The 27,810-nt window shown below is 44.2% G+C and overlaps 1 protein-coding gene across 2 annotated transcripts in view; it reads left to right on the top strand.

Annotated features, from left to right (window-relative positions):
- zmym2 (zinc finger, MYM-type 2) overlaps positions 1-26,695 on the top strand; it is a 36,535-nt gene extending 9,840 nt beyond the window's left edge. For both annotated transcript variants that reach the window (XM_023981094.2, XM_023981093.2), the window contains exons 2-23: positions 4,977-5,784; positions 5,934-6,222; positions 6,300-6,462; positions 6,794-7,006; positions 7,526-7,682; positions 7,982-8,091; positions 8,309-8,434; positions 8,668-8,818; positions 9,074-9,246; positions 9,418-9,583; positions 9,665-9,699; positions 9,817-9,949; positions 10,068-10,189; positions 11,633-11,783; positions 12,067-12,192; positions 12,793-12,893; positions 14,892-15,042; positions 15,192-15,346; positions 23,949-24,063; positions 24,412-24,657; positions 24,785-24,923; positions 25,094-26,695. In XM_023981094.2, coding sequence (XP_023836862.1) covers positions 4,995-5,784; positions 5,934-6,222; positions 6,300-6,462; positions 6,794-7,006; positions 7,526-7,682; positions 7,982-8,091; positions 8,309-8,434; positions 8,668-8,818; positions 9,074-9,246; positions 9,418-9,583; positions 9,665-9,699; positions 9,817-9,949; positions 10,068-10,189; positions 11,633-11,783; positions 12,067-12,192; positions 12,793-12,893; positions 14,892-15,042; positions 15,192-15,346; positions 23,949-24,063; positions 24,412-24,657; positions 24,785-24,923; positions 25,094-25,301 — 4,020 coding nt within the window. In that variant the 5' untranslated portion in view covers positions 4,977-4,994 and the 3' untranslated portion in view covers positions 25,302-26,695. The remainder of the gene's footprint in view (positions 1-4,976; positions 5,785-5,933; positions 6,223-6,299; positions 6,463-6,793; positions 7,007-7,525; positions 7,683-7,981; positions 8,092-8,308; positions 8,435-8,667; positions 8,819-9,073; positions 9,247-9,417; positions 9,584-9,664; positions 9,700-9,816; positions 9,950-10,067; positions 10,190-11,632; positions 11,784-12,066; positions 12,193-12,792; positions 12,894-14,891; positions 15,043-15,191; positions 15,347-23,948; positions 24,064-24,411; positions 24,658-24,784; positions 24,924-25,093) is intronic.
- The last annotated feature ends 1,115 nt before the right edge of the window (positions 26,696-27,810 follow it).

Below are 27,810 nucleotides of genomic sequence, written 5' to 3'. Positions count from 1 at the left end.
AATGTGAAAACCTGTGTCTGTTGTCCCTTGTTTCTGTGTAGAGTACTGGTGGAGATGATGTAGTTAATTATTCCTTGCCCACAAACATTCAACCACCCATCAGAGATGATTGCAATACAGTCTCCTTTTTTCTATGATTTGCGTGACCTTCACTTGAACTCTGCATCCAGCAAATGAGTACATAAAGCATGTCTGGTTGGAGGGGTGTATGCTGGGCAAAGAACATTCAGAAATCTCTTCCAATATATGTTGCCTGTGAGCATCAGAGGTGAACCAGTTGCATACACAGCTCGAGCAAGACATTCACCAGCATTTCTGACTACATTCCTCCATTGAGTCAAAATAAAACTTCTGATCCCAGGAGGACCATGAGCTGTTGCTATCGATGAGGTGTCCGATTCTTCTTCATTTTCACCTCAAATAGAAGTAGAGGGACTTTTGTCAGAGGTTGCTTGTTGTGAGCGCTGGGGGAACTTTATGCGCTTGGCCAGATGATTCTGCACCTTTGTTGAATTCTTCACATATGATTTGGCACAGTATTTGCATATGTACACAGCTTTTCCTTCTACATTAGCTGCAGTGAAATGTCTTCACATCAGATAGTACCCGTGGCCTTTTCCTGTAAAGATTAGGGAAAAAATGAGTAAAAAACAAATACAAATCCTTGTGCAGTTAAATTAAACAACTCTTTTGTAAGATAAATGTTTTCAAATGAAACAGGTATGGAAACAGGTGAAATAACACTGTTAGCAGGCTCAAGCAAGCTAAAACCCACATGGTAGCAAAAACTAACTAGCAGAAATTGTTAAGTTAGAAATGATTTAAACACACTTTGATGTAGGCTACTAGTTAACAAAAAAATATGTATGTCATAAAATATATTCACCCCACCCAGTATTGTAATCAAAACTTACCAAAAAGCATGTAGTCCTTGGCTCAGAGTGTAGTAGTGTGGGCTCAATGGCATCTCATTGTGTGCAAGATCTTGAGAATCAGCTGTACATGTGATGGAAGAATGCACTGTGCATGCAGAGGGTTGCAATTGAATTGGGGATAGTTTAACCAAAATATGCCACAAGACCTAGAATTGCCTTGTGTATCCCACAAAAAAGGTTCACTGTTATAAGCTAACTTTTTGATGAATTTAAGCAAAATTCTCAGGCTCAACTTCCCATGGGAGATTTACCGGAAAGTTTCCGACCCTTTGCAACCCTAGGTGTGACACCTTTTGCCTCAGGCAGTGCGGCACATCTCCTTCGCATAAAGTTGATTGTGTCCTGTCGATTTGTTGTCCTAACCCTCTTCAATGGCTGTACGAAATTGCTGGATATTGGCGAGAACTGGAACACGCTGTTGTACATGTCAATCAAGAGCATCTCAAACATGCTCAATGGGTGACATGTCTGAGTATGCAGGCCAGAACTGGCACATTTTCAGCTTCCAGGAATTGTGTACAGATCCTTGCGACATGGTCGCTGTGCATTATTATGCTAAAACATGAGGTGATGAGGCAGATTAATTGCAGGACAATGGGCCTTAGGATCTCGTCATGGTATCTCTGTGCATTCAAATTACCATCGACGAAATGCAATTGTTTTTGTCTGTTGCTTATGGCGGCCCATACCATAACCCCACAGCTACCATAGGGCACTCTGTTCACAATGTTGACATCAGCAAACCGCTCGCTAATACTTCGCCATTAACAAGTGGTCTGCGGTTGTGAGTCCGGTTGGAAGGATATCTGTAATGTTGTGTGACAAAACTGCACATTTTTGTGACCATTTATTGTTCCCAGTACAAGGTGCGCCTGTGTAATGATCATGCTATTTAATCAGCTTCTTGATATGCCACACCTGTCAGGTGGATGGATTATCTTGGCAAAGGAGAAATGCTCACCAACAGGGAGGTAAACCAATTCGTGTTCAAAATGTAGGTAAGCATTTGTGCATATGGAACTAGTCATGTGATGTTTTTGGCCGATTCCGATATTTTTCTTGCAAAAACGATACAGATTTAAATTTTTTATTTTTAGCGGCCTTTTAAGCATTCTAGTACAGTTAAGTAGTTCACACACACGGACGCAGCGGTCTAAGGCTCCGAATCTCAGTGCAAGAGGTGTCACTACAGTCCCTGGTTCGAATTCAGGCTGTATCACATCCGGCCTTGATTGGGAGTCCCATAGGGTGGCGCACAATTGGCCCAGGGTAGGCCGTCATTGTAAATAAGAATTTGTTCTTAACTGACTTGCCTAGTTAAATAAAGGTTACACACCACACTGACCAAAACTTTATTTTGTTGGCATTTACGTATGTCCCCATTTACCAGTAAAACCTCATCAAAACCTATTTCTTTCACTTACTTGCGCCGCTGTTTTGTTGTTCAGTCGCTTCATTCTCAACCTGAATTTCTATGGAACGCCGTTTGCGTCTGCTATGGAACGCCGTTTGGGTCTTTGCATGTCAAATAAGCTTGTTGACTAGTCAGGATCTGAATATGACTGCACGTCACATAATTTAACTCGTTCATTCATTTTAACATAGTGTAATCAATATGTAATAACTATCACTCATATTTCATATGTCACAACAATTCATCGATACGAATGCTCTATGATGCTGGAGAAGTTGTCTCGCGCACATACAGTGCTGGTCATTAAAAAAAAGCTAGCTAGCTCATGGATGCAAACAATGTTCTTCACCAAAAACATAGCAACACGACATCTGTTTCAGTAGCTATAGTTAGATGACACCTAGCTATATAGTTAGCTAGCTAAAATAACCCTAATTTATAAGACAGTTCTTATTTGGTTATTGGTGGTTGGGCCCATCTGTAAAGCTAGCCACAATAGTGGACTTTGCGGGTAGCCTTCAAAATAAAAGCATGGCATAATTCTATTTGTATTCATTTGCATCACTGTCAATTACATACTTTTTACATTTTGAAGGAAAACTGCAAATTCCACTTGTACCTAGTCCCTATTGTGGCTAACTTCACAACCCGGTCCGGTCGAACCTCACTAGTCACATGAAGCTAGCTGGCTGCTTATAACGTTAGCTTTGGGCAAGAGAGTTTAGTAGCTGGCTAGCTATTTATTTTCCGAAACTGAAGTTCAATTTCAATAGGCGAACAAGAAGTGGCAACATAGCTAATACTTACAAGGATTCCTAAATCATTGATAAGAATAATGAAAATGACTGCAGTTTCTACTGGCCATTGTTTTCAGGCTGATTGTATTGGTGCTAGCTAGGTACCAAGCTAAAGCTAGCTACCGCAGAAGTTGTGGTCAAACAAATTATGCTTTATTACCAACGCGGTATTCTAAACACATCGTTCATGGCCGGTGTTTGCTTGTTTGCAGACTTTTGTACAGCTTTGACAGTGCTACTCTATCTTTTTGAGACGCAAAGAACCAAACTGCATTCCATGGTATGTATGTATGTTGTGAAGCTAATAGCAGTGACGCTATTACTGTGTAACTCCGGTAGGGCAACATCTGAAAAATAGTGCACTTGGTAGTGTGTACCGGTGCTCGACCAGTCGGCGAAAGCCAACATCACCCACGACAGAACGGTTGATTGTCAAGGGCAATGAATTCCATTATCTTGGCTTTAATGGATTTCACCTTTTTGAGTTGTCTCGCTGATATTTTCTTACTCTTTCAAATGACTGCTCGACTTGTTGACTACTCAATCCACACAGCAGACATTGTGGGCTGTGTTAGGAATGCTGTGTTGCACGTGTTCGTCAATTTTAAGTGGCGTCATTACGTCATGAACCTATGTTATATAGGTATGCACGTCAGCTTTGACATCGGTTTTGCACATCAGCGTTAAACTAGACATCAGCCGATACCAATGTTGGCATTTTTAGCTAATATCATCCAATTCCGTTATGTTCACCTATATATCGTGATTCCCTATATGGAACATTTCTGGAGTTTTATTTCAGCTCATGAAACATGGGACCAACACTTTACATGTTGCATTTATATTGTTGTTTGATATATGTTGTCATAACAGTGGTCTTTGGGGGGGTGTCCATCGCGCTCATGAAAGGCTGCAAAATTGACCGTTTGTCTCTGTGGCAACTGCAATCCGTTGTAGTCTACAATCGTGTTTTGATATAGTTGACTGGATTAAACATGGACCCAAACTGGAGAATGAGTGTGGCCAGGTTGTGCTGCATCTTGGCTTCCATTTGGTGTCTACTGCCTAGTACTGAATGTTAGCCTGATGTCTACCTTCATAGAACAACCAACCCCCATGGTAGTCTCCTGATCACTACGGCAACCAAGGTGTTGCATCACTTGGCAACAGAGATGGTAGAGGTGGACAAAGGGGGAGGAGACAGATGGTTGAAACTGAGAGGATAGATGTGTGTGGCTGTTTGTCTGAGAAGGTAGAGGTTTGAATGAGAGGAGAACCTGGACAGAAGGAGTGGAGGGAGACCAAAAGGGGTAGGTGGGACTAGAAAGAGGGACAGGATGAGAGAGAGAAAATATGCAGAGATTAGTATTCTTGCAGGACAGTGGCTCCCCTGGACAGTCGGTGGTATTGCAGGCATTTTTATGCTCCAGATTCAGCCCTGCAACTAGATTCACATGTAATCCAATCAATGTCTCCTGAACACACAGGTGCGTTACAAATACACCAAGGCATGCACAACATTTCAAATATGTTTTACAATTCCCAGAGAAGTCTGAGGAGCCACATCAAGGTGACATGATCTTGAAATGTGCACAGGCCTGCATAGAATTTGTATGTCTGGAAAGAAACCACTCTCCTAACTGGGATTTAACTGAACTCATTAATGACTCTTTAGGGAATCAACCTGATAGCTTAGACAGTGGTTGGCTGTATTCCTATTTCTTCACATACACACAGCTATACCTGGGATACCTGCACTTGACATGCTTTGCACTTAACATGCTTATGGTAAGTTTTACCTAATAATCTGTGCTGTGTTTTTGGGTGAAGGTGGTAGCAGCCTAAACGATGGATGGGGAATCGGAGGCCAAACCTCGAGTAGAGGAGGAGAGCACAGCCCCAGATAAGGAACCCATGGACACAGACACCACTCCCTCAGAGCAAACTACACCCCCCACGAGAACCCAGGCTCCTGTCACCAAGGCAATAGAGGAACCCTCCAGGGTTATAGAGAACAATGACGATGATGATGTGGTGCTGGTGGAAGAGGCCCCGTCTCCCTCTGCGACTACCTCTTTCCAGGCTGCCTCCACCCCCACAGACTGCACTGAGCCCCACCCCTCTGAAACAGAAACCACAGCAATGATAAACATGACAACAGCCACAGCCCCCGCCAAGATCCCCAGTCCACCCGCTACCTATTCTGCAGCACCCACAGAGCCCATTGTCATTGACGATGAGGAGGATCACGGGCACAGAGGCTTTTCCTCACTAGCCACAGCCGGAGGCCCTTCAGATAGCGAAGGCATACTGAGCAGCACAGAGCCCGATTCTGAGATAAAGATTGCCAGTGTCACAACGCTGGGGCCCTCTGTAGCCACAGCAGCTACAGCAGCCGAGCCAATGGCGGAAGGGGACATGAACCTGGTGATCACCAGTGTGACGTCACTGCAGGGCGGGGTGTGCATGGTGGAGAATGGCTTGCAGATCAGCAGCACCTTCAGTCTGAATCCTGAGGCCCAGAGCTCAATCAGCACCAACAGGCTCCCGACCACCTTCAACCCTGGCCGGGTTAGCAACACCTCCACCACTAGCCAGCCTGTACAGAACGGAGACTCGGTGACCCACCAGACGCCTGGTAATAAACACTCACTCATGATTTTCACACGAATGTGCTGAATCATTCTGTGCTGGCTTATTTTTCTTCTTTTCACATTGCAGCCATGTTAAGTCATTTCTTCAGGTGTGCTAATGTTTGTTTTTGTTCTTGTTTTCTTCCTGCCACAGATTTGTGGATCTCCCAGTCGGCCTCGTTCCCGCGAAACCAGAAACGGACGGGGGTGGACTCTACATCACCAGCCGTATCCCTGCCCAAACCACCCGGCCCCTCCCCCTCAGGCTCCCAGGACCCCCCTCGCACTGTCAAGGTGACCTGCGCCAATTGTAAGAAGCCTCTGAAGAAAGGCCAGACGGCTTACCAGCGGAAAGGGTCCACACACCTTTTCTGTTCCACCACCTGCCTCTCTTCTTTCTCACACAAACCTACCCCTAAGAAGAGCTGCACCATGTGCAAAAAGTAAGAAGGAAGTGTTGTTTTTTTGTGTCGCTATATCTAATTTGCTACATTATTTCTAATGTTACCCTGTCTTCCAGGGACATCACTACAATGAAGGGCACTATCGTGGCCCAGGTGGACTCCAGTGAGTCGTTCCAGGAGTTCTGCAGTACAGGCTGTCTGGGCGCCTACGAGAATAAACAGAACACACCCAAGTCCTCCCTTAAAACTAAGTGCACTGTCTGCAGCAAGCTCACTGAGGTTAGTCACAACTGTGGGTAGGGGTCGATTAGGGACTGAGCATATATGAGATGCGTTCCAATCACTCTCCCTCCAACATTGCTGCCGACGGCACAGTTTCTCATCCGCTGTGTCTGTCCAAGCCTGGTGACCATGGTTACTGCATGGAAAACAGTTGGCTTCAAAATTAAGCGTGGCTCCCATCTCACAATAGAGTATTTATAAACAACCCCAACAACACCAGCTAGAATCTCTCACAGATCTTACCACTTCCAGAGTATTCATTCACTATGATTGATTCATAACAATATGTGGTCAAAATAATTATTTCTATTGGCTTTCCTCATAACAGATCCGCCATGAGGTGAGTTTCAAGACGGTCACGCATAAGATCTGCAGCGATGCCTGTTTCAACCGTTACCGCATGGCCAACGGGCTCATTGTGAACTGCTGTGAGCAGTGTGGTGAATACCTGCCCAGCCGCGCCACTGCCAACCACTTCCTCATCATCGATGGCAAGCAGAAACGCTTCTGCTGCCAAAACTGTATCAGTGACTACAAGCAGGTAACAACCAGTCAGAACTGTATCAGGGACTACAAGCAGGTTACAACCATAATGTATCAGGGACTACAAGCAGGTAACAACCATAATGTATCAGGGACTGCAAGCGGGTAACAACCACTCAGAACTGTATCAGGGACTACAAGCGGGTAACAACCACTCAGAGCTGTATCAGGGACTACAAGCGGGTAACAACCACTGAGAGCTGTATCAGGGACTACAAGCGGCGTAACAACCACTCAGAGCTGTATCAGGGACTACAAGCGGGTAACAACCACTCAGAGCTGTATCAGGGACTACAAGCGGGTAACAACCACTCAGATCTGTATCAGGGACTACAAGCGGGTAAAAAGCCAGGCTCTGTCATCCAGTCTCTCCCTGACACTGGGAGATGGTAGATTTTTGCTATTTGTTTCTATTGGTCCAAATCAGCTGGTAATTGTTAACAATAGTATCCACCTTAGGTGCTATTCATGATTTGATGTTATGGCTACAAATATTTGTGTTCCCTTATTCCTCCAGGCCAACTCTAAGATGACGATGTGTACTGGCTGTAGGGCCATGGTCCGGTCTAGTGAAGTAACTCACTGCATCGGGGCCAGCGGCACAATGGAACCATACTGCTCCACAGCCTGCATGAACAAGACCAAGATCGCCAGCAGCGCTACCACTATCCTCCGTCAGTATTTGTCTATCCCTCATCATCAGAGCATCACTGTTCTCAATTATCACTTCATTACTTGAATTTCAGTTCCTGGATTAAACCTCGTCTCACACATATTATAGCACTGCCACTCTCCAGTGAGCCCACATCTTATGTCCTTTACACTAACTGTTGGTGTGGTTGCTTAAATGTGGTGGTTAGTTGTTTTATTTGTCTCTGTGTACATATGCATGGGTGTATGAGTCCAGTGCAGTACAATACAAAAGGTGTTATGTGGTAATTGGTGTTCTATGTTTTTATTTCTGCTGATTCAGAGCCCACGTGTCACTTCTGTAAGAAGACATCGTTACCTCAGTACCAGGCATCACTGCCTGAGGGGAAGGTCGTAAACTTTTGCAGCTCAATGTGTGTCACCAAGTTCCAGGTACGTATGGACTCCTTTCTGTCTTTATTATTGTAAATGTCACCTTAACCAGGGCAAAAGATTTGAATAAGAATTCTAAAAGCCTACTTATAGTTAGGTTTCATGTTAGAAAGAACATGTCTAGTGCAGTGCAATGAAACAATATGAGTCCCTGACTGTCTGGGGCCCTTATCTGGTTGTCTGCAGCTCAATGAAATGTTTTTCTCTCTTTCTTCAGAATGCAACCATTCATACAGTAACCAATGGACAGGCTCCCATGTCTACAACGAACCACAACATCCAGCTCAAATGTAATTACTGTCGAGGAGCATTCAGCCTAAAGCCTGAAATCCTGGAGTGGGAGGTAAATTCACTTTGTGGTCATGAACTTGGTTTATTTAACACAATTATATTACGTTTTTAGTTGTAGTCTTTTTTTGTTCTAAAAATTGAGCACCAAAGTTAATTGTACACCTTTCTGTTGGAAGTCTGAGTGTACATGCTCCATTTCTCCCTCTGTGTGCAGGATAAATAAAGTGGTCAAAATATTAAATATGCAAGAGCATTCAACATTTTGCCGGTATCTATTCCCCCCAGGATAAAGTGTACCAGTTCTGCAGTAAAATATGTTGTGAGGACTACAAGAAGCTGCACTGCATAGTCACGTTCTGCGAGTACTGCCAGGAGGAGAAGACGCTCCACGAGACGGTCAAGTTCTCTGGAGTCAAGAGGCCCTTCTGCAGCGAAGGTTCGCCAAGGGTCTCACTCCTTCATCTGTGTACTTGTTAGCTAGTCGGTTTTGATTGTGAGAGAACCCTGATTGAACACTCTCGGGGTGGATAATACTTGTCCTCATCCCATATTTATTCATGGCCTTACCATGTTCTGCCACTAGATGGGGCACTTCACCCAGACCAAACATGAGTTGAGCCACAGTTTGTCTGTCAGGTGAGCACTGACATCATGTAACCACCTAATAGTTGTTGTCCCTGTTTCCCCTCAGGTTGTAAGCTGCTGTTCAAGCAGGACTTTGCCAACCGGCTGGGTCTGAAGTGTGTCACCTGTAACTACTGCACTCAGCTGTGTAAGAGAGGAGTGACCAGGCAGCTGGCCGGTGTTTCCAGGGACTTCTGCAGTGAAACCTGCGCCAAGAAGTTCCATGAGTGGTACTACAAGGTCAGAGCACCTACCTAAATCAGTTTAGTTAAAAAATCCTATTCCTGAGTTAGTCAATGATTACTTATTTTTATGTTATTCTCAAAATTGTGTCTCCAGAGGGTGATTTTGATTTGATCAATCTCTTATATGAAGGGTGTTTTTGTGTGCGTTTCCCTGTATGTCCTCCAGGCAGTGCGTTGTGACTGCTGTAAGGTGCAGGGGAACCTGACTGAGTCGGTACAGTGGAGAGCAGAGATGAAGCACTTCTGTGACCAGCAGTGTCTCCTCCGTTTCTACTGCCAGCAGAACGACCCCAATCTGGCAACGCAGAAGGGCCCAGAGAACACCAGACTTGGTATTAATTTGTGTGTATTTAGTCTTTTAATACAAGTGCTTCTTTGTGGTTGACTTATGGAACCCTGTTTTCTATTGACAGGATTTGGAATACAAACCGAGGCAACCAACATTGCGGTGAGAAAGAAACGCTTAATGTTAAAACCCTATAATCGTTACAGTACGGCTGACCGCAAGGTAAAGAATATCATTCTCCTTTAACAAGTATCGTCTCTTATCCTTTCTATCTGCTAGATGTTGAGTCAGCCGTACACCGGTGGAGGGATCCTAAAGGATGTGAAGAATAAAGCTGTACTCTGCAAGCCTCTCACTATGACCAAGGCCACCTACTGCAAACCACACATGCAGAGCAAGCTCCTACAGACGGGTACACAGCTCAATATTACTCTCTGAGAAGCTGTGGTTCAAACTGTTCAGCACATTATCTTCCACAAAGTAGTGTCATTGTCCTTGGTTTGACCTTTGACCAGTGTGTCTGTCTCCAGATGAGGATGACGGGGTGAAGAGGGAGTACATTCCCGTTCCCATCCCTGTACCTGTGTTCATCCCCGTCCCCATGAACCTCTACGCCCAGATTACACCCATGCTCATCACACTACCCGTCCCGGTAAGAAACGCCCTGGGCTCCATGGAACCAATAGAGTCGTCCCAAAAGTGCACATTCAGTAATTTCAAGCATTTACATTTACATTACATTTAAGTCATTTAGCAGACGCTCTTATCCAGAGCGACTTACAAATTGGTGCATTCACCTTATGAAATCCAGTGGAACAACCACTTTACAATAGTGCATCTAACTCTTTTAAGGGGGAGGGGTGGGGTTAGGAGGATTACTTTATCCTAGGTATTCCTTAAAGAGGTGGGGTTTCAGGTGTCTCCGGAAGGTGGTGATTGACTCCGCTGACCTGGCGTCGTGAGGGAGTTTGTTCCACCATTGGGGTGCCAGAGCAGCGAACAGTTTTGACTGGGCTGAGCGGGAACTGTACTTCCTCAGAGGTAGGGAGGCGAGCAGGCCAGAGGTGGATGAACGCAGTGCCCTTGTTTGGGTGTAGGGCCTGATCAGAGCCTGAAGGTACGGAGGTGCCGTTCCCCTCACAGCTCCGTAGGCAAGCACCATGGTCTTGTAGCGGATGCGAGCTTCAACTGGAAGCCAGTGGAGAGAGCGGAGGAGCGGGGTGACGTGAGAGAACTTGGGAAGGTTGAACACCAGACGGGCTGCGGCGTTCTGGATGAGTTGTAGGGGTTTAATGGCACAGGCAGGGAGCCCAGCCAACAGCGAGTTGCAYTAATCCAGACGGGAGATGACAAGTGCCTGGATTAGGACCTGCGGCCGCTTCCTGTGTGAGGCAGGGTCGTACTCTGCGAATGTTGTAGAGCATGAACCTATAGGAATGGGTTACCGCCTTGATGTGAGTTGAGAACGACAGGGTGTTGTCCAGGATCACGCCAAGGTTCTTAGCGCTCTGGGAGGAGGACACAATGGAGTTGTCAACCGTGATGGCGAGATCATGGAACGGGCAGTCCTTCCCCGGGAGGAAGAGCAGCTCCGTCTTGCCGAGGTTCAGCTTGAGGTGGTGATCCGTCATCCACACTGATATGTCTGCCAGACATGCAGAGATGCGATTCGCCACCTGGTTATCAGAGGGGGGAAAGGAGAAGATTAATTGTGTGTCGTCTGCATAGCAATGATAGGAGAGGCCATGTGAGGATATGACAGAGCCAAGTGACTTGGTGTATAGCGAGAATAGGAGAGGGCCTAGAACAGAGCCCTGGGGGACACCAGTGGTGAGAGCACGTGGTGCGGAGACAGATTCTCGCCACGCCACCTGGTAGGAGCGACAAGCAGAGGTGTGTCCGATGATTAGAACTCTATTGCTGTTCACATTCTGAAACTGATTGGTATTTTGTAAATATGAGGACAACTATGAATCACATTCTTGTTATGAAAATAATAAGGTGGAGCGGATATTGACTCTCAATCGACTCTTACTAGTATTTAACACATGGACAGTCCCTAACCAACCAGTTGTCCCTGTCCCTCGTATCCCAGGTTCCAGTGCCGGTATTCCTGCCAACCACGATGCAGGGTGCAGATCAGATTGTCCAGACCATCACCGAGCTTAAGGCCAAAGTCCCTACTGACCCCCACGAGGCTGACCTCCTCTCCATGGCTGAGATGATCGCAGAGGACCAGAAGCCAGGTAGAGAGCGAGAGAGACACACACACAGAGAGAAAGAAAGCTGGATACCACATCCACAGTTTGCATGTTCCAACAGTGCAAACTCAGTGTTACTCAAGTACTGTGAAGTGTGTCCAATGATTAGGACTCTATTGCTGTTCACATCCTGAAACTCTGTGATTGGTGTATTGTTATGAGGACATGAAACAAGCCATGAAGCTTTATCCATGACTACCAGTGTATATCTTTGTCCACCTGAATGGGAAGCACAGTTGTGAGGTTGATTGTTGTATGACTGTTTCAGATGTGAAGAGGGAGCGAGGAGGAGGAGAGGCCAAGTCCAGCAGCTCCAGTAGCAGCAGCTCTGAATCGGAGGGGGAGGATGAGAAGTATGAACCAGACCTGGACCTGGAGAACGACTTTCCTCAAGGTACGATGACTGAACAACATCTGACCACCCTGACACTGAGACACTTTCTGGTGCTGTCCTTCTCTATTGTGGAAAATGATATTATTTGACTGCTCTCTGTACAGTGGGGAGGTGTTACACAATATCACAGGTCACATGGGTGTGTGTTTTTTATATTATGGAACATTACAGTAATTCAGATAAATATTTCTGGACTGCCTGCTCATTTGACTCGTCACTCCTATTGGACAAAGATTTTTCTATTTATTTATAATCCGAAGTGGATTCAGAAGGAACAGTAAAGGACCTAGCTAATAAATTAATAATAATTATAATAGTAGCTTAAAGAACCTAGCCAGCTGAGCCAGTGACCAGCAGCACTGAACTATGTGTTCAGTAGAGCGAAGCTAGTTATAAAACAGCTGTTTGATTTAATTCACACCCACAGTTAAGGGCCAGTAGCTAATTCACTCATTCACATCCCTCCCTCCATCTGTCTGGCTCAGTTTGTCTCAGTTCAGCCTGGTTCACTTTAGCTCTGCTTACCTCTGTCCAACTCAGTCTGGTGGGCTTTGACTTGGCTCATCCCTTACCTGTGTCTGTTTGTCCTGTGGTGCCCAGACCCTGTCCCTGTGCTGGAGGACCTGGATGTGGACATGGGGTTCACCCTGCCCCCTCTCCTGGCTGAGGAGAAGGAAGTGGCACCCAGAGCCAGGAGACAGGTACACTACCCACCCTGACTAGTGTTGTCGCGATACCAACATTTTACAAACAGTAATATACCAGGTCAAGTATCACGATACCACGGTGGGGCAAATATCTGTGGCCTACCATCCTGTTCGCACCATCCCCCAGACACTTGTTCCTGTTTTCTAAACATTCTCTAAAAACCTGAAACTGAAATTCACACTTCTACTCAATACAACACATATTCAGTTTAACTGCACACTGTTCGCTGTATAATGGGATGCTGCATAGAATGGCTGATGTGCTCATATTTGCAAAGGCCTACCTGTGATTTGGCTGGAGGGATAGGAGGAAGGAGTGTACATACTTAATGATCTGCATGTCATTGTGTCAGTTAGGGGAAAACACTGCATGAAACCTTGTTTAATCTTCAGTTTACAGACACACACACACACTCTCTCACACACTCTCGCTGTCTCCCTCATTCTCATAAACACACACCCCACGCTCTCTCCCACAAACACACATACACACACTGCTCCAACTTTTAAAACATTAGGCACCAAACAGAATTTTAAGGAGCACCAGAAAAGGCCTATTTGAAAATAACCTTTTGAAACACATCTCATGAGTAGCAGACTTTTTTAAATTTTCTTCCTGTGCCAATCAAATGTGCCTAAACCAACTGTCAAGTTACCAGGTTGTTAGCTAGCTAGGTAACATGACTGAACAACGTTGTTTGTTATCAAACCAATAAATAGCGACCCGGGATTAGTTTAAAATGGCCTGTGACATGGTTTGTGAAATTATATAATATGTTTGAAAATTCCAATAAAAAGGTATCTCTGATGATATTGATTTAACTGTTTAGGCTACAGACTAGACCTCTGGTGCTCCATTTTCCCTCTGACACTGAGGATGCATGACGGTGAACTTGCAAAGTCTACTCTGACTGGTCTGTGCTCTTGGCTACAACAGGCAATGAAATTATACAATGTATCAACATTGCTCGCTTTGCGCGCTGTTCCAATGTAACCAATGTACAAATCTACAACAGAAGACTCTTCTGGGTCTGCATCCCCATTTCCGCTCGCCATCACTGCTAAATTATATATTTTTTAATCTGACAGTGGAATAGATGTGCATGAATCCCACCAGATTCATATCCAAATTCCAACCATATCGTCCCCATACACTGATATCACACTCTTTCCCTTTGAGCTCACCCCTCTCTTTATTCATGTTTTGACTTGTTTTTTCTTTTTCGTTTCTATAATTGTAAACGCGACTTTGGGTCCTTAAAGCTCTATGTAAGTCCCATGTTTTATTATGAAGAGCGGATGGAGAGAAGCAGGTGAGTGAGGGCTGGTATGGGATACGGTTGGCTGATTTACAGCTGCCACACCTGATATGTGCTTAGTTAAATAAAGGTGAAATAAAAATAAATAAATGAAAGTGAAGTGGATATTATTGGATCGGTGCAATAAAAATGTACTAAACTTATAAACAACTGACTTTATAAACATTTTATAAAAGGCGCCAGCGGGTTCTTTATATCGGTAGGGCTGGATAATGTGGTAGTATCATATGAAACGGTACTACTGTATATTAAAATGTTGGTATCATGATGTTTTGGTACAGTGATATTACCATGGTACCGGTATATCGTGCAACTCTAACCCTGGCCCCTTTCATCTAGCTACTAGCTCCAATTGGAAGCAGAATTGTGTCTGATGATTAGAACTCTATTGCTGTTCACATCCTGAAACTGATTGGTATTTTTCATATGAGGACATTAAATAATAAGCCATGATGAGGATTTAACATCTAAACATCTTGAAAAAAGATATACTAAAAACAATCCGGCATCATTAACACAACAGAAAAATTCAATTATTTAAATATTGAAAGTGTGTGGGCTAATGTTTTATAAAATTATTCGTACAAAGAAAAGAGTAAGGTCTCCCACACGACGAAGGCTTCTACCCGAGACATTACCAGTCTCATTCGTAGGAGCTGTGTGTTTGTTTTAGGGACACAAGAGGCGAGCTGTGGAGGGAGAACCTTCCTCCCCCTCTCCCCCTACACCAGATGGTCCTGTGGAGGGGCGCTCGCTACCTCTGAGATCTCGCTACGCCATCAACGCCTGGAAAAGTTGGGCGCTGTCCTCAGCTGAACAATCAGGTGACCATAAAGGGAAAGACTATCTCAAGCAGGCTGAGTAAGCTCCGCCCACAGCAAGTATTATCGTACAACAATTGGAACCATTGGCTGTCTGTATGAAAGGTGCTATATAATTAAGTTGCTAAGAGATTATAATTCTTTGTCCTCAGAACCTCCACCGGCCTGGTCGAAGAGTAACCCGCTCTCTCTGAAAGCATCAGAACTCAGCCTGGCCCTGTCACGATTTGTCTATGAGGTACGGCGGCCCAACGGGGAGTGCTACGCCCCCGACAGCGTCCTCTACCTCTGCCTGGGCATCCAGCAGGTCAGTCACCTCTGTTTAGTTTCCCCCTTCTCGTTTGACTTCTGTGGCCTGGTTCCATTTTCAGTTTGTAGCCCTTTGCTTCTACCTATTCAGACAATGTTCACAGATCTGGCAAGCCATGGATAGGTGAAAGCAATATGTTGGAGGTTCTGTCTTAAGGCTGTTCCAGTACTATGTAGATCTATGAACATCAGCTGAATAGGTGCTAATGACCAGAATGGCTCCAGGCCCACATTTGGAAAGTATTCAGACCCCTTGACTTTTTCCACATTCCACACTTATTCTAAAATGGATTAAATTGTTTTTTTCCCTCATCACTCTACACACACACTACCCCATAATGACAAAACAAAAACAGTTTTTTAGACATTTTTGCAACATAAAATGTTTTTTTTTAAACATCACATTTACATAAGTATTCAGACCCTTTACTCAGTACTTTGTTGAAGAACCTTTGGCAGCGATTACAGCCTCAAGTCTTCTTGGGTATGACGCTACAAGTTTGCCACAACTGTATATGGGGAGTTTCTCCCATTCTTCTCTACAGATCCTCTCAAGCTCTGTCAGGTTAGATGGGGAGCGTCGCTGCACAGCTATTTTCAGGTCTCTCCAGGGATGTTAGATCAGGTCCAGGTCCGGGCCCTGGCCGGGCCACTCAAGGACATTGAGACTTGTCCCGAAGCCACTCCTGCGTTGTCTTGACTGTGTACTTAGGGTCGTTGTCCTGTTGGAAGGTCTTCGCCCCAGTCTGAGGTCCTGAGCACTCTGAGGCAGGTTTTCATCAAGGATCTCTCTGTACTTTTCTCTGTTCATCTTTCTCTTGATCCTGACTAGTCTCCCTGTCCCTGCCGCTGAAAAACATCCCCATAGCATGATGCTGCCACCACCATGCTTCACCGTAGGGATGGTGCCAGGTTTTTTCCAGACGTGACGCTTGGCATTCAGACCAAAAAGTTTAATCTTGGTTTCATTAAACCAGCGACTCTTGCAATTCCTACCAGTATAATGTCAGTTTATAGTTTCCTCTGTTTGCTACGTGAGTCATCTCTCCCACTCCTGCTGCTGCATGCCGCTAACCACACCAAGCCCTACCCCGTCACTCAAGGAGAGAGCAGTTGCTCGGCCACGGAGTCACAAGCACTTTCTTGTCGTTCACTCTGCATGGTCAGATGGATGCAACAATGTCGGTGACATGCTGCTTTCCACAAGCGTTCTATACACTGTTAGTAGTTTGCAGACAGTAAGATGCACAAAATATCTGCTAGTTTGTCTTTTCTTAGCAAGTTGTTGCTAAAATAATTTGTGTGGCTGTTGGTAGAGAAGGACCCTTGCAACACCAGGGTTGTGGGTTCGATTCCCACGGGCGACCAGTATGAAAATGTATGCCCTCACTACTGTAAGTTGCTCTGGATAAGAGCGTTTGCTTAATTTACTCAAATGTGTTAACCGCTAATGTTAATCGGCAGTTAGCTGGCTGGCTAGCTTGCTAAATGTACTAAGAGTCAGAGCAAACGCAGCTAGCGAGCTGGTACCAGTGCCGGTGTAGGCCTGGATGAGCATGTTTGTGCAACGGTATCTTCTCAGACAGGAATAGGCGCAGCATGAAGATGTTGGCTGGCTACATGAAGGCTGCAGTCCAAACACAGTATTTTTACCCCCTCAGCCCTTGTGCTAGCCACTTTCCCTCAACCAGAATACAGTTTGATTGCCATCTTAAGGGGAGGTCCAATTCACTAACGTTGGCCCTCGATTTAGCTCAAGGGAGAGATTGAACGTCGGTCACTTGCGGGGTTGATGACCCACAACAATTCAATGCAAAATGTAATCACATGTCAAACTCTGGTGGCCGCAAACTGTCACATTTAATCAAAAAGGCTGCATTTTCGCTCAGAAAAATAGTAGCTTGCTTTTGCATGCATACAGTTTGTTTGCATACCCTTAGGTGGAGTCATTTTCAACCACTCCACAAATTTCTTGTTGACAAACTATAGTTTTGGCAAGTCGGTTAGGTCATCTACTTTGCATAACACAAGTAATTTTTCCAAAAATTGTTTACAGACAGATTATTTCACTTATAATTCATTATACCACAATTCCAGTGGGTCAGAAGTTTACATACACTGTGTTGACTGTGCCTTTAAGCATCATGGAAAATTCCTGAAAATGATGTCATGCCTTTAGAAGCTTCTGATAGGCTAATTGACATAATTTGAGTCAATTGGAGGTGTACCTGTGGATGTATTTCAAGGACTACCTTCAAACTCTGTTCCTCTTTGCTTGACATAATGGAAAAATCTAAAGAAATCAGCCAAGACCTCAGGAAAAAGATTTGTAGACCTCAACAAGTCTGGTTCATCCTTGGGAGCAATTTCCAAAAGCCTGAAGGTACCATGTTCATCTGTACAAACAATAGTACGCAAGTATAAACACCATGGGACCACGCAGCCGTTATACCGCTCAGGAAGGAGACATGTTCTGTCTTCTAGAGTTGAACGGGTACAAAAGTATCTATATCCACAGTAAAACGAGTCCTATATTGACATAACCTGAAAGACCGCTCAGCAAGGAAGAAGCCACTGCTGCAAAACCGCCATAAAAATGCCAGACTATGGTTTGCAACTGCACATGGGGACAAAGATCGTACCTTTTGGAGAAATATCCTCTGGTCTAATGAAACAAAAATAGAACTGTTTGGCCATAATGGCCATCATTATGTTTGGAGGAAAAGGGGGGGAGGCTTGCAAGCCGAAGAACACCATCCCAACCGTGAAGCACGGGGGTGGCAGCATCATGTTGTGGGGGTGCTTTGCTGCAGGAGGGACTGGTGCACTTCACAAAATACATGGCATCATGAGGGGGAAAAATGATGTGGATATATTGAAGCAACATCTCAAGACATTAGTCAGGAAGTTAAAGCTTGGTCGCAAATGGGTCTTCCAACTGGACAATGACCCCAAGCATACTTCCAAAGTTGTTGCAAAATGGCTTAAGGACCACCAAGTCAAGATATTGGAGTGGCCATCACAAAGCCCTGACCTCAATCCCATAGAAGATTTGTGGACAGAACTGAAAAAGCGTGTGCGAGCAAGGAGGCGTACATACCTCACTCAGTTACACCAGCTCTGTCAGAAGGAATGGGCCAAAATTCACCCAATTTATTGTGGGAAGCTTGTGGAAGGCTACCTGAAACGTTTGACCCAAGTTAAACAATTTAAAGGCAATGCTACCAAATACTATTTGAGTGTATGTAAACCTCTGACCCACTGGGAATGTGATGAAAGAAATAAAAGCATTTCACATTTTTAAAATAGTGGTGATCCAAATTGACCTAAGAAATTTAATTTTTACTAGGATTAAATGTCAGGAATTGTGAAACTGAGTTTAAATCTATTTGGCTAAGGTGTATGTAAACTTCCGACTTCAACTGTGTGTGTGTATCTATCTCAGCAAAAAAAGAAACGTCCCTTTTTCCAGGACCCTGTCTTTCAAAGATAATTCGTAAAAATCCAAATAACTTCACAGATCTTCATTGTAAAGTGTTTAAACACTGTTTCCCATGCTTGTTCAATACATAATTAATCACCATGCACCTGTGGAATGGTCGTTAAGACATTAACAGCTTAGACGGTGGGCAATTAAGGTCACAGTTATGAAATCTTAGGACACTAAAGAGGCCTTTCTACTGACTCTGAAAAACACGAAAAGAAAGATGCCCAGGGTCTCTGCTCATCTGTGTGAACGTGCCTTAGGCATGCTGCAAGGAGGCATGAGTACTGCAGATGTGGTCAGGGCAATAAATTGCAATGTCCGTACTGTGAGACACCTAAGACGGCGCTACAGGGAGACCGGACGGACAGCTGATCGTCCTCGCAGTGGCAGACCACGTGTAACACCTGCACAGGATCGGTACATCCAAACATCACACCTGGAGACATGTACAGGATGGCAACAACAACTGCCCGAGTTACACCAGGAACGCACAATCCCTCCATCAGTGCTCAGACTGTCCGCAATAGGCTGAGAGTGACTGGACTGAGGGCTTGTAGGCATGTTGTAAGGTAGGTCCTCACCAGACATCACTGGCAACAATGTCGCCTATGGGCACAAACCCGCCGTCGCTGGACCAGACAGGACTGTCAAAAAGTGCTCTTCACTGACGAGTCGCAATTTTGTTTCACCAGGGGTGATGGTCGCATTCGCGTTTATCGTCGAAGGAATGAGGGTTACACAGAGGCCTGTACTCTGGAGTGGGATCGAGGTGGAGGGTCCGTCATGGTCTGGGGCGGTGTCACACAGCATCATTGGACTGAGCTTGTTGTCGTTGCAGGCAATCTCAACGCTGTGCGTTACAGGGAAGACATCCTCCTCCCTCATGTGGTACCCTTCCTGCAGGCTCATCCTGACATGACCCTCCAGCATGACAATGCCACCAGCCATACTGCTCGTTCTGTGCGTGATTTCCTGCAAGACAGGAATGTCAGTGTTCTGCCATGGCCAGTGAAGAGCCCAGATCTCAATCCCAATTGAGCATGTCTGGAACCTGTTGGATCGGAGGGTGAGGGCTAGGGCCATTCCCCCCAGAAATGTCCGGGAACTGTCAGGTGCCTTGAAGGAGGAGGGGAGTAACATCACACAGCAAGAACTGGCAAATCTGGTGCAGTCCATGAGGAGGAGATGCACTGCAGTTCTTAATGCAGCTGGTGGCCACCAGATACTGACTTTTGATTTTGACCCCCCCCCCCTTTCTTCAGGGACACATTATTCCATTTCTGTTAGTCGCATGTCTATGGAACTTGTTCAGTTTGTCTCAGTTTAATATTTGTATGTTCATACAAATATTTACACATAAGTTTGCTGAAAACATCCTCCCTCATGAGGACGTTTCTTTTTTTGCTGAGTTGATATTTATATACATACACAAAAATCAATATATGTATGTATCAAATTGGCTTAGTCTCATAGTGAGTATCCTATAAAACATAGCTAGATTCATAAACATATTTTTTGGAATTCTGAAATGTATTGAAATAAAATACCAAACTATAATACTAGCTAGCCAGCTATGGGTAACTGTAGCTAGCTGCCTGACAGGAGTGCTAGCTAGATCCGTTAGCTTACTAGGTACATTAATAGCTTTAGGTTGGTTGTTTTTTTTAAAGCTCAACTTCAACATTTTCACCAAGGACGTTGCATCGCCAATCATCAGTCTCCGTCGCTTGGGCAAAGGACATTTTGAAGGTACACTCGGATGTGACGATGTAAAATGTCATTCAAGGTGCTGAAGGTTTAGGGCCGAGGGCTGTCTGCTTTGAGTTTGAAATGCAGCCGAAGTAAGAAAACAACATGTAATGTAGCATCTAATTAGGGTCACTTGTGAACACTGACCAACATTTTGGTTCCCACCCAGTCAATAATTCCTCCTTGGTTTATTCATTCGTTGTGTTGGTTCTGTTTTTCTGTGCTCCGTTTTATTTACTTAAAAAAACTTCTTGTCAATAGGGAGCCGCTATTTTCACTTTGGAAAAAATCGTGCCCAATTTAAACGGCCTCGTACTCTATTCTAGATCATACAATATGCATATTATTATTACTATTGGATAGAAAACACTCAAGTTTCTAAAACTGTTTGAATTATATCTGTGAGTAAAACAGAACTCATTTGGCAGCAAACTTCCAGACAGGAAGTGACAATTCTGAAAATGGGGCTCTGTTTCAGGGCCTGCCTATTCAACTGGCTTATATTTATCGATATACATGCACTTCATACGCCTTCCACTGGAGGTCAACAGGCAGTGGAAGGTGGAATGGGGTGTCTAGCTTGATCTGAGGTCGAACAAGAGCTTTTGGAGTGGCAGGTCAGGAATTTCCTTTCTCTACCTAGGCGCGCGAAGCACCTCGATATTGTCTTCTGATAAGCGTTCGGTTTACACGGCGAATATCTCCTGCTATGATTTTATTTGATACATGTGATAAAAACATCGTAAAGTATGTTTTTTCAACCGAGTTTTATCAAATTATTCAACGTTTATTGGGACTTTTGGAGTTTTCCGTTCTTTGCGTAGAGAGAAGATGGGAACGTTATCAAGCTTGGCTAGCATTGTGGCGTGAATTCGACAGAAGAAAAGGACATTCTAAAACCAAACAACGATTTATTCTGGACCAAGTACTCCTTGTACAAGATTCTGATGGAAGCTCAGCAAAAGTAAGCACAATTTATGATATTTCGTATTTCTGTGGAAAATGTTGATTCCTATTCTCTGCCGTTTTGGCGAGCGCTGTCTCGCAATAACGCAAGCTGTTTGTTATGGTAAAGTTATTTAAAAAAATCTAACACGGCGGTTGCATTAAGAACCAGTGTATCTTTCATTTGCCATACAACAAGTATTTTTATGTAAAGTTTATGATGAGTTCTTTGGTCAGATTAGGTGAGTGTCCAAAATATCTCTGGAGATTCTGGTGAATCGATGCTACGTATTCACAATGTATAATCAGGATTTGTAGCTCTAAATATGCACATTTTCGAACAAAACATAAGTGTATTGTATAACCTGATGTTATAAGACTGTCATCTGATGAATTTGTTCAAGGTTAGTGATTAATTTTATCTCTGTTTTGTGCAAGCTATTTTTGCGGGGAGTAAATTGTGTTGTGTGTTTGGCTACTGTAGTGAGCTAATAGAAATATATATTGTGTTTTCGCTGTAAAACACTTAAAAAAATCGGAAATATTGGCTGTATTCACAAGATGTTTATCTTTCATTTGCTGTATTGGACTTGTGATTTCATGAAAATTATATGATATCCCTGTCCCGTTAGGCTAGGCTATGCTAGTCAGCTTTTTTGATGAGGAGGATCCCGGATCCGGGATGGGTATCACTGAAAGGTTAACAAATAAGGAACACTCAAAATGTGCACTTATAAATCATAACAATTTTAATCAAAATACAGCTGTAGACAGAAGTCAAACATCACATTATACAAGTAGTCCAAGTTGCTTTTATCATGCTTGTAGTCAACCCCCTGTGATGTCACTGCATACGTCATTACCTGCTACTCCTCAGACCAAGTCCATGCATACACAGCTATACAAACTTGAAAGAGATACAATAGTTCCAATGTTTTCTAAGGCCTCAGCAATAAGTGTCCACTCCCCCAAGTTGATTTTATAGAGGTATGTCTGACTAGCCTCTATTCTACTCCCTTGCAGGGCTCTTTGTTTATTTGAAATGCTTTCTCACAGACCCCATTTCATTATAAGAGGCAGAGACTTAGAAAAGACTGTGGAACAATTCTAAAACCTTACAATGAATGAATATATATATGCTGGGTTGTTGCCCTCCTACGGCCTCCTCCACGTCTCCTGATGTACTGGCCTGTCTCCTGGTAGCGCCTCCATGCTCTGGACACTACGCTGACAGACACAGCAAACCTTCTTGCCACAGCTCGCATTGATGTGCCATCCTGGATGAGCTGCACRACCTGAGCCACTTGTGTGGGTTGTAGACTCCGTCTCATGCTACCACTAGAGTGAAAGCACCGCCAGCATTCAAAAGTGACCAAAACATCAGCCAGGAAGCATAGGAACTGAGAAGTGGTCTGTGGTCACCACCTGCAGAACCACTCCTTTATTGGGGGTGTCTTGCTAATTGCCTATAATTTCCACCTTTTGTCTATTCCATTTACACAACAGCATGTTAAATTTATTGTCAATCAGTGTTGCTTCCTAAGTGGACAGTTTGATTTCACAGAAGTGTGATTGACTTGGAGTTACATTGTGTTGTTTAAGTGTTCCCTTTATTTTTTTGAGCAGTGTATATATAGTTCATCTGTTATCTAGTACCCTATAAATGTAGAGGAGGAGGGATCCCATAGCCCCTCCCCTTCTATTAATACAACATAAGAATAATAAATTATTATAATACTTCAAACATTTGTTGCATCCCCTATCATGACCCCAATTTGACCCCATCAGTTGTCATGTCAAACAATGTATTCAAGGTGCTGCCCACTATATTCCAACTATAAAATGTCCTTAATTCCAACTGTTCACCTAGGCCTATATTCTTTGCCCATATCATGCTGCGTGGCACAGTGTGGAAATTATAAAAGTGCTGGGTTTTTTTTGTTGTTGGATTGAACAGTAAGTATAAATGGAGAAAGCCATTTTATTTTATTTTTATCACGTATTTATGTGTTGTCACCTTAGGGTCATGAACTACTCATAAAGCATATTTAGAACTTTTATCATTCAAATACATAAAATACAGTCAAATATTGTGATATGAATTTTTGTCAATATCATCCAGCCCTAGAAGATGGTATTGTGAAATGGACTCTCAGGAGCAGGAACAGACCTCTATTTCTCACCGCTCTCCTTTCATCTTTCCTCCTATTGCCCCTCCCATCATTTAAAAAAAAGTATTGTCCAATGATTATAACGTTTGCTGTTCACATCCTGAAACAAGGTGTTGACTATTTAAAATATGAGGACACCATCTATATTCTTCACAATCTCATAACCAGGCCTAGGTTTGGATTCCCACAAGATATTACCTTTATTCCAGTTATTCTCTACTGGTGACTTATTACTTGTTTGTCTGTAGCATCTGCAGGCCAAAGGCAGGAAAGATGACCTGTTCAGTGACCTGTGCTATGAGCGGTTTGGAGAGGAGCTCAACAAGGTCCTCAAAGACTGGCAGCCCAGCGTGATGCCTGATGGTAAACAAATAGCTCACACTTTACCACGGCTTAATTTACTTGTCTATCAACTGAATGATCTTCAGCACACACTGATTATGGTAATAGGTTTAGACCTGGAAGTGTATGTTTTGAACTACAACTCCTCAATAGAAGACCTTCCTGCGGTGTCCAATGATTAGAAACATTTTTGCTTTTCACATTCTGAAACAGTGATTGCACAATATTTATGATATGAGCACACTAGACATGATACATTTTAAAACCACATTCAATTGTAGCAGGGTTCATACCTTGTACCTGTGTTTGTGTTAAGTTCAGAGGTATTGTGATCTGTGTTAACAGCTGTGTCTGTCTGTCTGCCCCCAGGCTCTCGGTGGGGCCGTGTGGAGGAGCAGTGCCTGTGGAGCTGTAAGCTGCTGGGGGAGCAGAGTCCTGCAGCATTGCTGCGCTCCCTGGTCTATCTCAACACCAAGTACTTTGGCCTGCGCACCGTGGAGCAGCACCTGCGCCTTTCCTTCAGAAATGTCTATGGCCCCGACCACACAGACCCAACCACACAGGAAACCACTGTCTGCATCTGCATCCCCTCCTTCTCCCCACAGGACCACCACTGTGAGTCTGACCACTAAAACACACACACACACACACTCTTGTGGGCAAGTCCATCTTTGTATCCGCATTTACTATTTGTGCCAGGCTGCCTGTCATGTTAATATTCTCTTTTTGTCTCTGTGAGCAGTACCAACAGGGTCCAGGAAGAGGAAACGTAAAGAGGACAGTAACGCGGCCTACGAGCCAGACGACGGCTCGGGATGCTCCACACACTGTCCAGTCAAAAAGCACGAGGGCAGATTCTACGAACTCTACCGTTCCAAGTGGTGAGTTACTCTGCTCTTCTATAACCTTGTCTTCCTCAAGTGGTTAATTGCAACTTCCCTTAATACATTGCACTCATTTATTAGTGATTTTGTCAGGGACCACTGCACAACAAATATATTGGACCAAATGTAGCTACATAACTATAATTTGTGGTCATTCCTCTCTCCAGCCCGGGGTCGTTGAGTCAGCGTATGGATGTGTTCTATATGCAGCCAGAGTCATCGGGCAGCAGCAGTGACGGTGACAGCTCGCTGTGGTACTCCTCTACTCCTCTGGACCGCAGTGTCCTGGAGAGCATCCTCACCCCTCTCCTTCTGGTAAAAGACATCTACAGAGAGCGCCATCTAGAAGAAGAAGAGGAGGTAGGCGGAGATTAGTCCGCTCTTCCGCCATCACAGAGAAGAGTCCGCTTATGCTCCATGTTCCATCCGCAACAACATTACAACTGGGTTGCTGCGTTCTCTGTTAGTAATTCCACCATTTCACACCGATCTCAGGCCAGCTGTGAGCATACAGTGGATGTCCGGTTGGAAGGGACTACACATGCCCAGAGCTGATCGGAGGACGGTGTTTCCCTGAAGGGCCAAGGAAGGGGACTCTGACTGCGAGTAGCTAGGGTGATATTGGAGTGTGTCGTGTGAAAAGCAATTCCCCAAGAACTGTTGCACTTCCTTCCTTCCATAGGGGAACTCCGTTCACGTGATGTAGCATTACTTACTAAGCCCAGATTGGGCTGCTATGCTGTGTAAATATTTCTGAAAGTTAAAAGTAGTAGATGGGAAGAGACAGAGACATCCACAAGAAATGCCAACCGAGTTCCCCGCTTTGACCCCCAGAAGCCTTTTAAAGATGAGACATTTATTTATTGCGGTTGATTGATTGCTTCTATTGTACGTTTGTTATTTTTACGCCGGGATGGGATGTGTGTTCGATTGTGCCCCGTGTGCCATTTTCCTCTTCTCCATTAAGAGCATGAATTAGTTGATCAATTAAATCTGCTGCAGCCTGGAGCTCTCCCGTGTCCCTGTCTTTCCCTTCTCTTTGTCCTGAGGGGGGCTGTAGGGGTACTGTCTGGGGCTTCAGAGTAGTTGCAGGTACAAGTATGAAGGCGATGGTATCCTGCCGAAATACTATTTTGTCAGTTTGAATTCCATTGTGTTTTGTTGTCTCATTTAAGCTATTTGATGTTTATTATTTAGTTGAAAACGTAGCACTTGATAATGGGTGATGTATTACTCCCAGCTAATGAGTGATAATCTGTTAAAACAGCAACAACTAAAACTGTTTGTTGCAACTAGGGTGGTCAGATCTCTTTCAGGATTAGCACATTATAGACCTGCCTGGTTACGTTTCCCAAATTCACTCCATCTCCAGGCATCCAAGTTACAATAGAAAGCTCTGACTTTATCTTTTTTTTCTTTTTTTGTTTTCTTTTATTTTCTATCAATAAATTACACAAGCAAATACCTCGTTTTTACGTTGACTTCTGAATAGGTTTTTGTTTGTTTTAGTTTTCTTTGAATGGCACCTGCCTTGCCTATTGACTTCCATGTAATGTCTGGAGACCACGCTTCGAAGCTGAAAGGTGTTTGGATAGAGCCTGTCAAGGAAAGGAAAAGAGTCCCGGTTGGTTCTGTGAATGACCGGCTGGCTCTGAAGCCTAATGTGAATGTGCCTATCTGTGTGTACTGAAAGTGTGTGTGTGTAACTTCACGAGAGGTTGATGCCGTTTGTGGGCTGACATGACAAAATAAATCATTTCATTTCTTAATATTTATCCTCTTACATTGCTTACATTTCTCTTACATGGCGTACAAAGTTCTGAAGTTCTCTATGGGAGATGGTGTTCACATTTGTGCTGTTTTTTTCTCACCTTTATTTAACATGGTAGGCCAGTTGAGAACAAGTTCTCATTTACAACTGCGTCCTGGCCAAGATAAAGCGAAGCAGTGCGACACAAACAACAGTTACACATGGAATAAACAAGAGTACAGTCAATAACATAATATAAAAATAAGGAAGTCTATATACAGTGTTCAAATGGCGTGATGAGGTAAGGCAATAAATAGGCCATAGTAGCAAGTAATTACAATTTAGAAAAGTTAACACGAGTGATAGATGTGCAAGTAGAAATACTGGTGTGCAAAAGAGCAGAAAAGTAAATTAAAACAATATGGGGATGAGGTAGGTAGATTGGATGGGCTATGTATAGCTGCAGTGATCGGTTAGCTGCTCGGATAGCTGATGTTTAATGTTCGTGAGGGAACTATAAGTCTCCAGCTTCAGCGATTTTTTTTTCCAATTTGTGCCAGTCATTGGCAGCAGAGAACTGGAAGGAAGGTGGCCAAAGGAGGTGTTGACTTTGAGGATGACCAGTGAGATATACCTGCTGGAGCGAGTCCTACAGGTAGGTGGTGGTATCGTGACCAGTGAGCTGAGATAAGGCAGAGCGTTACCTAGCAAAGACTTATAGAAGACCTGGAGCCAGTGGGTCTGGCGACAAATATGTAGCGAGGGCCAGCCGATTAGAGGATACAGGTCGCAGTGGTGGGTGGTATATGGGGCTTTGGTGACAAAATGGATGGCACTGTGATAGACTGCATCCAATTTGCTGAGTAGAGTGTTGGAGGCTATTTTGTAAATGACATCGCCGAAGTCGAGGATCGGTAGCATAGTCAGTTTTACCAGGGTATGTTTGGCGGCGTGAGTGAAAGAGGCTTTGTTGCGGAATAGAAAGCCGATTCTAGATTTAATTTTGGATTGGAGATGTTTAATATGAGTCTGGAAGGAGAGTTTACAGTCTAGCCAGACACCTAGGTATTTGTAGTTGTCCACATATTCTAAGTCAGAACCGTCCGCACTAGTCGTGCGGGCAGCGATCGGTTG

Source organism: Salvelinus sp. IW2-2015, linkage group LG36, assembly GCF_002910315.2.
Source record: "Salvelinus sp. IW2-2015 linkage group LG36, ASM291031v2, whole genome shotgun sequence".
NCBI lineage: Eukaryota > Metazoa > Chordata > Actinopteri > Salmoniformes > Salmonidae > Salvelinus > Salvelinus sp. IW2-2015.
This window is presented reverse-complemented; position numbering and strand designations above follow the sequence as displayed.